Source organism: Pleurodeles waltl, chromosome 1_2 (assembly GCF_031143425.1).
Source record: "Pleurodeles waltl isolate 20211129_DDA chromosome 1_2, aPleWal1.hap1.20221129, whole genome shotgun sequence".
Lineage (NCBI taxonomy): Eukaryota > Metazoa > Chordata > Amphibia > Caudata > Salamandridae > Pleurodeles > Pleurodeles waltl.
The window spans coordinates 479,424,192-479,440,021 of NC_090437.1; the positions used below are offsets into that span (position 1 = coordinate 479,424,192).

The 15,830-nt window shown below is 44.4% G+C and overlaps 1 protein-coding gene across 4 annotated transcripts in view; it reads right to left on the reverse strand.

Annotated features, from left to right (window-relative positions):
* SEC24B (SEC24 homolog B, COPII coat complex component) overlaps nt 1–15,830 on the reverse strand; it is a 667,989-nt gene that overhangs the window by 127,962 nt on the left and 524,197 nt on the right. For all 4 annotated transcript variants that reach the window (XM_069241169.1, XM_069241160.1, XM_069241150.1 and 1 more), the window contains exon 20: nt 9,065–9,202. In XM_069241169.1, coding sequence (XP_069097270.1) covers nt 9,065–9,202 — 138 coding nt within the window. The remainder of the gene's footprint in view (nt 1–9,064; nt 9,203–15,830) is intronic.

Genomic DNA, 15,830 nt, shown 5'->3' on the forward strand with positions numbered 1-15,830 from the left:
TCAACCAATCGTCCAGGTAGGGAAAAACCGCTACTTCCCTCCTTTTGAGATGTGCTGCAACAACCACCATCACCTCCGTAAAAACCCGAGGTGCTGAACTAAGTCCAAACGGAAAGACCGCAAACTGGCAGTGTTGCGTCCCGACCACAAACCGGAGATACTTCCTGTGCGACTTGATTATTGGAATATGAAAGTACGCATCCTGCAAGTTGACCAACACCATCCAGTCTCCTTCGTTCAACGACAATAGTACCTGCGCTAGGGTCAGCATTTTGAATTTCTCCTGTTTGAGGAACAAATTCAAAATCCTCAAATCTAGAATCGGTCTTAGACGACCGTCCACTTTGGGAATCAGGAAATATTTTGAATAACACCCCTGACCCCTTTCCTGCAACGGCACCAACTCTATTGTGCCCTTTGACAACATGGTCATAACCTCCTGTTGCAACAACAGAAGATGGTCTTCTGAACAAAATGAGGGACGGGGGGGAAAGGGAGGAGGGGACTCCTGAAAGGGGAGAGCATAACCTTTTCCCACAATTCTTAACACCCACAAGTCTGTTGTAATCGACTCCCACTTTTGGAGAAAAAGACTCAATCTTCCCCCTACAGGAGAAGTATGGACGATAAAGTGGGGAAAACTAGGGCTGCTTCTGCTGTTATCCACCGGAGGAGGAGGATGAAGATGAAGGCTGCTGGGCTGGCCCTCTAGCTCAACCCCTACCCCGCCCTCTAAAGGCATGATAGGGTGGATTGGCAGGTTGCTGGGCCAAGTATTGGGACCTCCGAAAGGCAGAGCCACGTGTAAACCCCCTAAACCTGCGAAAAGGTCTATAAGATGCTGCAGCAGAGGTCTGTAAGCCCAAAGACTTAGCTGTTGCCCGACAGTCCTTAAACCGTTCAAGGGCAGAATCCGCCTTGTCTCCAAACAGCTTTTCCCCATCAAATGGTAGATCCATTAAGGTGGATTGAACGTCCAATGAAAATCCAGAGGACCTTAACCAGGCATGCCTCCTAGTAGCCACAGATGCTACCATGGCCCTGGCTACCGAATTAAACATGTCCAGGCCAGACTGTATAATTTGTTGTGCAGCCGCCTGCGCATCCATAAAAAGAGACCCAAATGACCTTTGCATCTCCTGTGGCAGATCCTTGGCCATCTCTTTAGCGGAGTCCATAAGGGAGTGGACATACCTGCCCAGCACACAGGTAGAATTAGTAGCCTTGAGCGCCATACTACAGGATGAAAAGATCTTCTTCGAAGATTGCTCCATCCTCTTGGACTGCCTATCAGTTGGGACTCCAGGGAATGTTCCAGGAGCAGACTTCGCGGAGCAAGACGCCTGGACTACTAAACTTTCCGGAGTCGGATGTCGTGACAGGAAAACCGTATCTCCTGGTGCACCCCTATGTCTCCTCGCTACTGCCCTGTTCACTGCAGGAGTCGTAACTGGCTTCCTCCACAAGTCCAATATAGGCTCAGTTAAAGCCTCATTGAAAGGCAGCAAAGGATCAGCACTGGACGCAGAAGGATGCAACACCTTTGTGAGCAGGTTAGTTTTCACCTCCGCCACAGATAAAGTCAAGTCCAGAAACTCTGCTGCCTTCCTTACCACCGTATGGAAGGATGCAGCCTCTTCTGTAAACTCCCCCGGAGACGCAATGTCCCACTCCGGGGAAGTATCCAGCCCACTTGCAGTGGCCAGACCTTGGAATTCATCCGAAGGCTCAATCTCACCTTCCTCCAGCTGTCTGTATTCTTCCTCCTCCAAAAGTCTTAAAGCCTTCCTACGAGACCGAAGATGTGACTCCAAAGTCGGCGTCGATAAAGAATCCATCGACGCCGAAGACTTCGAACATCGGAAAGGCCCAGGAAGAGATGGGTGACTCCTAGCCTCACCTGGCGCCGACACGGAGTCCAACGATGACCTCCACGGAGTTGGTTGGCAGGAAGGCGATGGAGCCGGTCTGGAAGGAGACATCATCGACGTCGAACGGCGCGGCGATGGCGGCGGCTGAACCATCCCACAAGGAGATACCCTCGGCGCCGATCCGACGCTCTCCGCTGGACAAAAGGGCATGAATGGAGCCGCCTTATACGGCGCGTAGAGCCCAAATCAAATGCCAATGGCCCCGTGGGACCTGCCGCTTGCACCAGCAGAGGCCAGATTGAAAAACAGCATACATCGCATTCAAAAATGCAGCCGGATTCGCCCCTGGAGCCGGGAAAGCAGGATATTGCAGAGTAGAGGACTGCTGTACATCAGGCTCCCTCAGCGCCGGCGAATATTGAGGGCTATAATGAGCGACCTCAAAGACAGACGGTGCCGGCGACAACTCTGGACTCCTGGGCTGAGGCGTCACAGTAGGGCTCATCTCCCATGTCTTCTGGCGTCGAGAAGACCTCAACCTCGATCGGCTCTGCTCTGACCGGCGCCGAGAGTCATGACGGCGCCGTGAATCATGATGACGCCGCTTCTTATGCTTTTTGGGTGAAGCATGGGAGGAATCCCTTTATGGCCCTTCTTCGCTTTTGACCGAAAAAGCTTCGCCTCACGCTCTTTTAGAGCCTTAGGATTCATACTCTGGCACGATGAGCATCCTTCAACATCATGCTCAGAACTAAGGCACCAAATACAATCCGAATGAGGGTCGGTCACTGACATCCGACCCCCACATTCTCTACATAGCTTAAACCGGACTTCTTTGGAGGCGACATTGTAACCACCAAAAAACGCAACAGTAATCAACGAGCCAGGAAGAAAAACCATTGGGGTCGAAGGCACGGAAAAAAGGAAAACTGATGTCAGTACGCCGACGAGGACCTCTTATTGGCACGTTGACGTCAGACGGAGTCATTAGGAGCCGTGCCATTATGACGTCCTCGTCGACGTGGACAGCTAGAAGAAGACTTTCCGTCGGATGCTGGCGCAAGGATAAATACATAAGGTGAGGAATGCACAGGTAATTGTATCCATCAGAATGTGCCCTTCAAAGCAAATCAGTGGCCTGGGGAGGCTACCCCTCCCCCGCCTTATAACACCTATTTCCAAGGTTTTTATATAGGACATCCTTAGTTCTGCCTTTCCCTGCCTGAGATGGTAAAGGAGCAAGAGGGCACAAACCTGTCTGAGGGTTGGTAGCACCGTGGGCTGCCCGTAAAACCCTGGAAGAGTGGTAGGAGCAATACTGGGGGGTCCTCTCAGGAGCTCTCAGAGTGCTTGGAATCATGCCACCAATACTGGCATTAGTATTGCGGAACGATTCCGACATGTTTGACACCAAACATGCCCAGGTTCGGAGTTACCATTATTAAGCTGAACCACACGTAGTGAGTGACCTTTGGCCAGTACACCTGTAAAATGGCTTCCCGCACTTACAAAGTCCTTTTCACACAGGCTGCAATGGAAGGCCTGCAGACACATTTTGCATAGGCTCTCATGGGTGGCATAATATATGCTACAGCCCATGGGGGACCGCTGGTGTCCCAATGCCCTGGGTACCAAAGAACCTTATACTAGGGACTTATAAGGGGACACCAGTATGCCAATTGTTGAATGCACAAAGGTCCAAGGCAACCACATTTGGAGGGAGATAGCACCATCACTGGGGTCCTGGATAGCAGGATTCCAGTGAAAACAGTCTAAAGACACTGATAGCAAGCAAAACGTAGGGGTACCCATGCCAAAAAGAAGATACTTTCCTACAAAGGATTTGCTTGTATGGCAATTTAATAGTGAGAGCTTAGATCTCACTAATTCTCCTTGCAGATGTTAAAGCAAATTTTAAAGTCATCTTTCTAGAAGGGTGTTTGAGGTCAACCGTATGCATGGATTTAAATGGAGTTTTCATAATTTAAGAGATGCCTGTGGTTAGATATCAAGACACTAGTGCTTTGTTAACTGGAGGATAAGCCCTGAAAAGGCCCTTGAGGAACTCTTTAATCAGTCTAGACTAGAGCGATAGTTGATTTGATGATCTTCTAAAGCATGATATTGCCCCAAGGTGGACGTGGATAGAAGTATGTGAAACGCCTGATCGTCCTAGGTGAAATAAAATACAGGAATATTCGTTCAGGAAAAGAAGAAAAGGATAGTTGTTGTTCTGTGAGCACAATGCACAGGAAAGAGTCAATTTAGCGTTGTAGGTTGCATTTGTAGTTTCATTTCTGACTCTTACTAAGATTTTGCAATATTCTTAAATATTCAAGAGATGGAGGTAATTGTATTTGGGAGCCAGGCTGATAAATTGAAAGAATTTGGTTTGAGATAAACAATGTGGTCTTTTTTCATCATTAGAAGGCCTGACACTTATCTGAGCAGAACCTGCTGCTTCTCTGATAAGAGAAGTAGCTCTGTATAACAATATTGTCTGGGCCATGAAAGGGCTATGAGGATAATGCAACACAGTTCTCCTTCATTTTGTTCAGCAAGCTTGGAACTAGAGGAAGTGGTGGAAATTAATCTGCAAAGAATCCATTTCAAGCTGTAATTTCCCCATGGCAACTCCTGAGGGTATCTGGGGGGAGAGAAGTGACAGTTGTGACTTAAATGTGAGGCAAATAAGACTTGGTTTGGATTTTCCTAGTTTTGAAAGATGGATATGCGCTGTTGTTAGTTCAGTTCCAATTTGTGGCACTTTCTTAATGATCTGCGGAAGTGAGTCAGCCCATTGATTGCTTATCCCCTATATATCTATATAAATATATATATAGATATATATATATAAATATAAATATATATGGAAAATGTCACTTACCCAGTGTACATCTGTTCGTGGCATGAGACGCTGCAGATTCACATGCTTTGCACATCCCGCCATCTAGTGTTGGGCTCGGAGTGTTACAAGTTGTTTTTCTTTGAAGAAGTCTTTTCGAGTCACGAGATCGAGGGACTCCTCCCCTTTCGGCTCCATTGCGCATGGGCGTCGACTCCATCTTAGATTGTTTTCCCCGCAGAGGGTGAGGTAGGAGTTGTGTATTATAGTAATAGTGCCCATGCAATGGAGTAAACATGTATGTCCATAATGTAGTTTAAAGTGCTATATTTACAAATTTACAAATGTTCAAGATCAACTTCGAAACGGCTACAGGCTCCCGGGGAGGCGGGTGGGCGCAGTCTGGGCTGTTATCCGATACTGGCGCATCATAAAGGTCTCATGTGTCGGGATCGTATTGACTCATTGCAGTATGCGTTGGGGATTGCATCAGTGGGGGAGTGACTACCGGTGATGTGTGCAATGATGGTGGTGGTGATGGTGGCAGAGTTGTCTGTCTTGCCACCTTTGCCTGTGGCTGCTTGTCCTTATCTTGAAAGGCAAGTCTTCTTTTCATTTTAATTGGGGGAAGAGTGCTTATCTTCCCTGTGTCCTCTTGAATGTGGAGCCTCCTTTGAGTGTAATCTGGCTCCATTGATTCTAGTTCTTGTCCGAACTTATGTCCTTGCATTTGGGAGGACAATCCCTGTTCCTCTGTGTAGCAACCTGATTTCGGTTCCGAGTCTGGATGTTTCGGAATGGAAACCTTTTCGGTAGCCTTTTTCGGCTCCGACGACACTTTCTTTATTTTCGGCGTCGTGATCTCTCAGTGCCGACCGATTTGGGTGCCGCTGTCTCGGTGCCGAACTTGCTCGGAGCCGCTGTCTTGGGCTCGAGATTGCTGTGTGCTGGTATCTCGACCTGAGTTGGATGACTTCGACACAAGCGTGCCTTTTTTCGGTGCCGATGGACGGTCACCTAATTTTCGGGTTAAGCCATGGCCTGTCGGCGGTGGCGTCCCCTGGGCTTTGATGTATTTTCCGTGAGTCTTGGCCAGGGGTGTTTTACTCACGGTTTTCTGCGTCTGTTCGGTTTCCGCCTCGTCCGAGTCAGCAATGGAGAAGGTTTCTTCTTCCTCCAAGTCTTGGTGTCCTGACGGCGCCGACGCCATTTGAAGTCTTCTTGCTCTCCGGTCCCTCAGCGTTTTCCTCGCCCGAAACGCTCGACAGGTCTCGCAGGTATCCTTTGTGTTCGGGAGACAAACACAAATTACAGACCAAATGCTGAGCTCTGTAAGGATACTTGCTGTGGCATTCGGGGCAGAAGCGGAATGGGGTCTGTTCCATTAACCTTGAAGACGCACGTGGTCGGACCGACTAGGCCCCGCCGGGGGATCGGAAAAAACCCCGAAGGGCCACCGGAGCTCTTCAAAATTCGGTGTCGATCTGCATTATCTAACCCGATACCGAACGCAAACAATACCGTCTAATTTTCTGAGATTTAACTAACTTTCCGAACCGAAACACGGAGCGAAGAGGAACACGTCCGAACCCGATGGCGGAAAGAAAACAATCTAAGATGGAGTCGACGCCCATGCGCAATGGAGCCGAAAGGGGAGGAGTCCCTCGATCTCGTGACTCGAAAAGACTTCTTCAAAGGAAAAACAACTTGTAACACTCCGAGCCCAACACTAGATGGCGGGATGTGCACAGCATGTGTATCTGCAGCTACACATGCCATCGAACATATATATATATAAATAAATATATACACACACATCTATACATTATTATTATATATACATATATTCCACTTTTATAACAATTTGGTGAGGAATAATCAATTTCCAAATCTTTTGTGCTTCCATGGACAACAGATATGACCTTGTACCTCTTGCTTGTTCACGTAGTACATGTTCGTCGAGTTGTCCGTGCAAAACTACTACAATGTTTTATTCCTAAGGCCACAGCCCTTAATACTAGAAGACTGATATGCAGCTGGGTTTCCTGAGGAGACCATTTTCCGCTGACCTCCATGTCTGGGAGATATGCTACCCAGCTTTCTTTGATGATTGGGTCATTGTCAATGACTATATTGTTGACTATGCAATTGCTGTCAACGGTATTGTCTTTGATGATGTCGTAGTTGAGATTCTTGATGACAAAGTTGTTGTCGTTGTTGGTCTGTTTAACAGTTATTTGTATGATGTGTCTCTTGTTGATGCTTTTGTAGAGTCATGTTTATGTGGCACCTGTAATGAAAGAGTGGAAGACTATGATCTGGATTTCTTAGGTTCTGAAGATGATGATGACTCAATTTTCTTCAGAAAATATATGCCTGATGCTGTCTAACCTCAACAAGCTTGATAAGCTTTTTAGATGGTTCATTAGAAGACATTGTTTTCTGAGGGAAGATCTTTTTTCTGGGATTTCGGGTGAGATTTAGATGGTCCTTCATCTTCATCTCCAGAGGATGGATCTTCTCTTGCCTTTACTTTTAGGAGCCAAATAAGCAGTCTGACTTCTCTCTCTCTGAGAGTTTCAGCAGAAAATATACAACTGTACTAAAGCCTTTGGTAATATGCTTTGTGCAAAGGCCATGAAGACACTTCTTATGGAGGGTCTTTAGTGTGGTACTATTCTTGCCACAGGTACCACAAGGCCTAAAAAGACCCTTTTCGGAGGTTGCGGGCATGTTTTTGTCTGTCAGGATTAACATCTCAGAGGTGACATATTAAAGGTGTTTTCGGCTGGCAGAGGAAATAAACGGTCAGAAGTTGACAAAACCGGTTAAGAGAGAAACACACTGAAAATAGCACAGAGAGACTACCTTCACATGATGTGTGGTAAATCTGAGGTGTGGTAGCCCTTGAGGGAAAGGGTCTTCGAAAACTGCATCCTTATTGACTAAGGTTTGATTCTTCGTAAAAGATGTGCCTTGGTTAACAATGTAACTGTTTTAAGCTTTGTTGAAAAATGTGTTTCCTTTGCACTGCTTGTTAAAGTTACTGTAGGACTTCCACCTCAATGGTGGAGAAGATTCAAGTATGTGAGCCTATGAAAGATTCAATACTGGAGATCAAAAAGTGCCCAGTGCCGAAATAAGGAACACAGTACAAAAAGTGCAAAAAATAACCTAAAGATTTGATGTGGAAAGAACAGTGATAACCTGTTAAAATGAATGCAGCATGTTTGTGGGCTAGAATATGTAATCCAAAAGGAGTGTCTGCATTCACACTGGTTAATCCGTCTGTCTTTAAGCTGCATACACAGAGTACTTCAGCTATAAAATTGCTCACATGGCATAGTGATGTTTTTCTCCAGTTGACATATTGCTAATTGTGGTCCTAGTTATAACACTAATATGTGTTAGAAATAAATGAATGATATCCCATAACATTGTTGTGTGCTGTAATACATTTGGACTCTGTCTCCATTGAGGTGTATGGGTCTACCACTGTACACTCGTTACTACTGCTTCTAGAGGGTGCATGAGAGGAAGCTTCAAGCCTTTTTTACTTTTTTCTCTTCTCCTCTACCCTTCTTTGAGTCTCATTCGCTCCCAGTCTTCTAATATCCTTTTAGACAGGTTTTGAAAGTGTCACATTCTTGAACAGAATATGAAACCAGGAGTCATGCCACACTGAGCTTAAAGGGGTCTGAGAAAGCCTTTTGTTTCACAAGAGTGAAACTTTTCAAAGAGGAAGGCATTCTGATGGAAAAACAATTCCAGACCACTTTTATCTTTCACAAGAGGGACAATTCTCAAAGAGGAAATCACACTGACAGAAAAATAATTCCAGAAACAGGGACAAATTGTAGTGATGGCTCACAATTCTATCAAGAAACAGAGGTATGAAACCTCACATGTGGTCTGAGATCCTACTAACAGGAGCCATGGAACATACTTGCCTCTGCCAGGCAACTGCCAGTACAATGCATGCCTAGGAAGGCATGTAAGGGTGCCTTTTCTACTACTTTTTATACACTTTCAAGCCTGTTTCCACCTAAGATGCTGCAATACACAGTTGAAATTAGGTATTTACTATCCTACAGACTAAACTCACCTTTGCTCATTAGACTGACACTAGCACCCATTGTTTACATTTAATGTCCAATATACCTATGGAAAAGTGCTTTGGGGTCCACGCATGCAGAGTGGAATTATTCAAGCGTTCAAAACTATCAATGAAGATCCTGCTTTGCACATAAAGAAAGGCTGCTTTTTTTAACAGATATTACAATATATGGTTTCTTACACTGATAATTCAGGATGCCAGGAATAGCTTTGCAAAAGAATTAAACTCTACCTCGTCAATAAGTCTGTCTATCCTGTAGAGGCTAGGATAAATCATTTTCATCAGGAGAGCTAATGGTTGAGACTTCATCTGGCACATTGCATAGACACGATCATCCAGGCGTGTACTAGTACCAGTTCTAAACGCCTTCTGCAAGAGAAACATAAATGATTGTATAATTAAATTAGACAGCATGAGGAAGAATATGTTTCATGCAGAGTTCTCAGTCTTAACAAGCAGTAAATGAACTTTTCTTTAGTAATTTGTTAAAAGTAAATTAAATGTCTCTAATAATGGTGTTTGCATATGAAAAATGGCGGGAAATTTAAAATTCTGAGCAGAGTTTATGAACCAAAAAATACTAATTGCTCAAAGAGTGGTTTAAATTGTCCCCTGATTATAAGGTTGAATTGATTGAAGTTTATGCTATAGGAAGTTACCAATTGTTTGGAAAACACTGATTTAAAATGTTCCTATCGTCACTGAGGATCTTGAGGTATATTAATCCAAGCTTAATGAACAAGTTACTTACCTTCTGTAATGCCTTATCTGGTAAAACCTCTCTATCTAGCTGCAAAATCTTTACCTTAGAATTATCCTCAGGCATTAGACTGGATATAGAATATTTTTGTGAGCTGTACTCCTACATGCCGATGGGGGGGCATAGTTCGGCTTCACGTGGTGGCATTAGAGGTGGAAGAAGTAAGTGAGTGGTGCCTATACAGGCACCACCCTGGTGTGTTGACGTCAGTTTCTTTTTGCAACTTTCCACAGCAGGAGCACAGAGCCAAAAAGAACTCTGACCACTGGTGTGGAAAACTAGTGCCCTGAAAAGGGAAGTGCCTCAACCCTAGAAATCAGTTCGCATAGTGGGGAGGATGGTTGGGTCAGTAAGGAATCTAAGGCTAGACAGAAGGCCTGATTCAGAGTTTGGCAGAGGGGGTTACTCTGTCACAAACATGAGGGATGTCTCCGCCATATTATGATTCTATAATACCCTATGGAAATCATAATACGGAGGACGGCATATCTGTCAAGTTTGTGACAGAGTTACTCATCTGCCATACTCTAAATCAGGCCCTAAGTCTCTACCAGATAAGGTATTACAAAAGGTAAGTAACTTGCTAATCTGATAGAGACTTCTGGCTGCAAATTTCTTATTTTAGAATAGATACCCAAGCATTACCTTCTTGGAGGTGGGTCTGCGGAACAAATTTACACAAGAAAGTCTTACAGGACCGAAGGGGCAAAGTGCCCATCCGGCGGACCAACTGTCCAGGCAGTAGTGCTTGGTGAACATGTGCAGAGAAGTCCGTGTTGCTGCCTGGCAGGTGCCCAGGACCAGAAATCTGTGTGCCAACACTACAGTCACAGCCTAAGCTCTGGTGGAATGAGCACGCAAGACCTCAGAAGGTTGCTTCTTGGCCAGTGAGTAGCAGATTTTAATGCAGAGCATGATTCATTAGGAGATGGTCTGCTTCTCCACAGCCTTCCTCTCCTTGGCTCTGACATAGCCCCCTGAAGAGTTAGTCCTCCACCCGGAAATCTTTTGTTTGGTCATGGTAGAAAGACAATGCTTTTTTGTGGGTCCTGTTGATAGAGTTGCTCCTCTTCCTTAGGTGGATTATGTGGCGCATGCATTAAAGGTAGGCCGGGTGACAGACTAGCCTACGTGAAAAGGAGTGACAACTTTCTGCAGAAAAGAAGCTCTACTGCGAAGAACCAGCTTGTCTGGGAAGATGGTTAGGTATGGAGGCTTAGATGGCAAGGCCTTGGGCTCACTGACCCTCCAGGAAGACGTTATCAGCAGTAGGAAGACCGCCTTGATGGTAAGGAGCCTGAGAGGACAGTTATGTAATGACTCACTCAAAGGGAGCGCACATCCGAAATGTGAGTATGGGATTGAGGTCCCACTGAGGCATGACAAAGCGTGAAGGTGGAAACATGGTAAAGACTTTTCATAATACTATTTATATAAACAGGGTGTTTGAAAAGGGATGGCTGATCTGGCAACGGCATGAAGGCTGAGATGGAGAAAGACAGTCCTTTAATGTGGGACAGATGAAGATCAGAGGCCTTTGGGCTCCAGCAGAATCAGGACTCCACATGAACCTGCTGGAGCTCCAGGCGATCTGGCTGGCATTGAAAATCTTTCTACCCTCCATCCACGTAAGGCTATTGCATGTGTTCATGGACAACACCACTGCCATGTTGTACTGCAGAAAATAGGGCGGGTGGGGTCATGGGCTTAGTGCCAGGCTGGTGGAAGAAAACATTTTTCTGTGTAAGGTGTCCAGCCTCTTGGATCCCTCATATGGTGGAGTGGTGGAGTGGTAGGGAATGCACCAGGGTTTATGAGGGAACTGGAGGCCTGGACCACCAAGCTCTTTGGGGTTGGGGGTTGTGTGAGGAAATTGGGGACCTTGGGCGAGACAATGATGGTGGGTAATTATCCTGTTCACAGGAGCCCCTGTGCTGGACTTGGACCAGGCCCTAACAGGATGCCCATAAGGGCTCAATTGAAAGAAAGAAGCAGTTCTGATGGGATCATTCCTGGTTGAAGCACCTCTGTCAAGATGTTAGTCTTGATTGTCAGAGAGGGCAGGCTACAGTCCAGGACCTCAGCCGCCCTTCTCACCACCATAGCAAAAGAAGCTCCCTCCTCTGTAGCCACGATAGACCATGCCGGTATATGGAGAGGTGTCCAGTCCACTGGTGTGCACCAGTTCCTCACACCAGTCCATGTTGGGGTCTAGGGGCTGGTATTCCTCAGGGTCCAGTTTCCCCTCTCAATCTTCCCCAAGTCTTAGCCCATAGGAATAGGGATCAGGCTCCATATCTCACTGGTTTCGGGCAACACCCCTCCAGCTCAGTGTCAGGGATGAGAATGAGGATGCATCATCGGAGGATGACATCAGCGCTGGGAGCATCGGGTGAAAGTGGAGCTGGTACGATCGGTGCCGGTCCAGATCCATTCGGCAGACCGGCTGGCGAGGAACTAGTAGGCATCCCCAAAGGCGCTCCAGCTGGGACAGGTCATCTTGACAATATGCTATTATTTACGTTTCAAAACAGTTGCAGTCCCCTGGAGAAGGTGTTTGAGACCGTTTGAGTAGACCATATATATCTAAAACTAAAAGTTACACTGCAAGTAGCAGTTTCATAATGATGCACCAAACAAATGAGAATAATATGGTTTGTGTGCAACACAAATGCTTTAATTAAAACATTCTTTAAAAAAAAAAAAAACATCTGTAGGTACATGGATGGAACATGTGATGAGGCAAGAACTGGGAACGTATTTAGTGACTTAGTACTGTAAAATATATTTATTTGTGGTTATTTACTAAATCTGTAGCACATAGAAGGGGATTCTTGCCCTTGAAACACCTTGAATTAATCTAGGATACTGCTGGTATAGCCTTATTAACAGCAAAGGATAATAGCTTTATTTATTTAAAAGGTGTTCCTTACCACTAACTGCAGTTCTCCTTCAGGGGTCTCTTCATTACATTCATAGATTTTAGGATACTTCTGCATGCTCCCAGGAAACCTTAACGGTGATATTTACCATAAAAATGTTTGAAAAAGAAAATAAAAAAACAACTGACCTAATATTTTTTTATGACAACCACTCATGGATAGGGTAGATAGGAAGTATGGTAGAGCAATCAATGAGTGCCCTGCACATGGCCAATGTCAAAGGTAGGAAAGGTTAGTTTTGTTTGTACTGAAAACACAGAGGATGGAGAACCACAATTACAAGTAGGAAACAATACCCAATCCATCACTGGATAATGTTTCTCATTCTAAATACTTACAATACACTATAAAGTTGTACCTTCAAGGAGGAGGAGGGAAAGGAAGACATTACTGCATGACCTAAACAACAGATTCTTGGGGGTGATTTGTCCTACCCTAGAATCTGCCTTAATATTGAACTACTACAGTACTACTAAAGTAGTTCCAAAAAAGCAGGCACCAATCTTCAGGAAGTCATTAAACTTATTTCTGCAATAGGAGGTTAGTGATGACATGGATGCATTTTAGAAACCTCACAAAATAACTGCTGTTCTGACACATCAAGATGTGGGTTCTAGATGAACCAGAAGTGCTAATTTCCACCAGGACACCAACAATGAAGAAAGAATGTGATATTGAATGCAGTGATATATCTGCCTGATAAAAAACACCTGGGGCGCCAATACTCTGGGTGATTTAGGTGGGTGTATACTTCAGAGACAGAAGATGGAAGAGGAATAACAAAGACAGAACTCTAGCCGACTGAACATAAAGCAGACTAAAAGGTTCCCTAGCAGAACTGCAGCTTAGACTATCCCTATATTTGTGATGGTCTGGTAAAGCGCCAGTGTAGCCGAAAGACTTCTACGGACTACCCAGAAGTCATGCAGCATCTGCAACGTAGTGTAGTTGCGGGTGACAATAAATGGAATGGCAACGCAGTCTTAGAATACCCATGAAAACCTTCACTGGGGAAGTGTCAGGCTGGGAAAGTAAAAAGTTCAAAACTTCAGACTTCAAACAACAAAGCCAACATGCAAGTTAGGCAGACTGTAATTGTTCTGGAGTCAAAGATATATAATTACAGAAGGGTAACAGTGAAGAATGGTGTATTCATCACTTAGAGGTACAGAGAGACACCAAATACGCAAAGAGCGACACTCAAGTTGTCCATGAAGGTATTAAGAATCCAAGGTGAAAAACAGAATTGGAATCTCTGTGTTCCAATTGTATGCCCCCAAAATACCTGCTTCACTTTTCAACAGCTATAGCTTGTGTTAAAGGAGTCACAAGGGAGCCATAGGCAATATGACCTAGGCTATTTGCCATGTAACAACTTGTGATCTGCCATCTGACCATCAATTCCCATCCCAGTGGTGCTAGAACAATTTTCACAGTGGGACTGCCGTTAGCAGTCTTACATCACTTAAGTCACATGGATTGAGAAAAATCCAATCACACAAAAAACAGGTAAGTGGTAGGGGTCGAGTATTTAGCTGGTGGTGCATTTTGGAGCACACTTTTGCAAATACATTACCAAAGTATGGTATGGTAGTACATTGTCATCTACTTTCAGCACATTTTCGAATGAAATGGTCACTAAATTTGCACAAACATACAGTTTTATTGATAAACTGTACTTCACACAAACAATAATGTGCGTAAATCAGCGAATATTTAATTTTTACTTCTACAAGTGAATTGATTATTTTGAATCTCTTTTTGATCACATTTCAGATTTACAAAAAAATTGCTCCATTTGTGCTGTGCTCTCCTAACTGCTGATGTATTCTAAAAATATTTTAATAGTTTTTAGAAATTTTTTAAATTTGTTGTGTGTTAGGAAAAAAATTATGTCCTACAGCCGTTTCTTTCACACTCACTGTACTCGGCAAGATTCTGGCACAGTGCACGGTACAAAAGCCTCTAACTTTTGAGTCAGAAAAAGAAAAGTAAACACCAAGCTCCCTTTTAAAAGAATATGCAGCAATTTGTCAAAGGACGTAGCCTGACATTTGACTTCTGTATTAGAACATGCAGCAAACGTAATAAGATAAAAACACTATTTTTAAAGGCATTGTTATTGCTCATTCTCCTTCTGACACTTCAGCATGGTTATTTTTGATGCAGTACCCCCTTCACCCCCACTTCCAGCACATATGTTTCCCAGCTTCTCCCCCAAAAAAGAATACTTGATATCCTGCCACCCTCCCACATCATCTTCAGAGTTACCTTCCCTATCAGGTGAACAGCCAACTGCTGGAGCTTAACCACGGAGTGGAATGTTCAAAGTAACCATGGTTAAGGAATGTTGTGGTTAGATAAGGGAATGTAGAATCTTGGGGATGACAGCTGGACTCGGAGGGGGCAGTAGTGAGATGTATAAGAAAGTCCTTCTGTATATTCATGCTTAATCTTCAAATAAAGTCTTACTTGTAAACCACAACTTTATATTGGCGACAGTATGTTCCAGGCATGCAGCAGGACGAATACGACGTCCACCCATGATTCCAGCATCTATCTATTGATTTTCATAACCTGCATTGGCTGAAGGAACTCTGGCAGTAAGTTTTAAACAAAGTTTAAAAATGATCTTCGGGCTACTGACGCCATGAGATAAAGAATTTTGCCAGAAAGTACTGTTTTATTTATTAAATATTTAGAGCGCAACCTTCTACGAGCTCGAGACATTTCTGCCACTCTGCAGGTTGCACTTGAGACATTTCTGACATGCAGCAGGCGCGAGCACTCTGCCTGCTGGAGACGTGTGACGCATTGTCACGCTCCATGCATGGCATTTTGATTTGGGGCTGCTAAAATACAACAGATTTATTGGTCATGTGCACACCTTATAACTAAGCTATTTCGGAAGTTGCATAGCCATTTTGGATTGGGGCCAACTAATACAGCACTGCACAGCGCATTGATGCGCACACCTCAATGTAGAATTGATTGGCACCAGGACCTAAAGCAAATTGTGGTTATTCGCACATCAATTGTGAACACCAGGGACAATAGAACTCACACAAATAAGGTGATTTGCACACCAATTGTGGATCCTGAAATGAATTAGTGATTAAAAATGGTGTTGCATATTCGAATTCAACTATTTATATTCCTCTCATGTTTATTATTACACTGTAGATTTTAAATTTCGTCGTTGACAGTCTACTGTGTGCATCTTTGGTGACCTGTACACCACAGTATTCTAAACTATACAGCTGCTTTTTGATAAGTGCAGGTATAATACACAGAC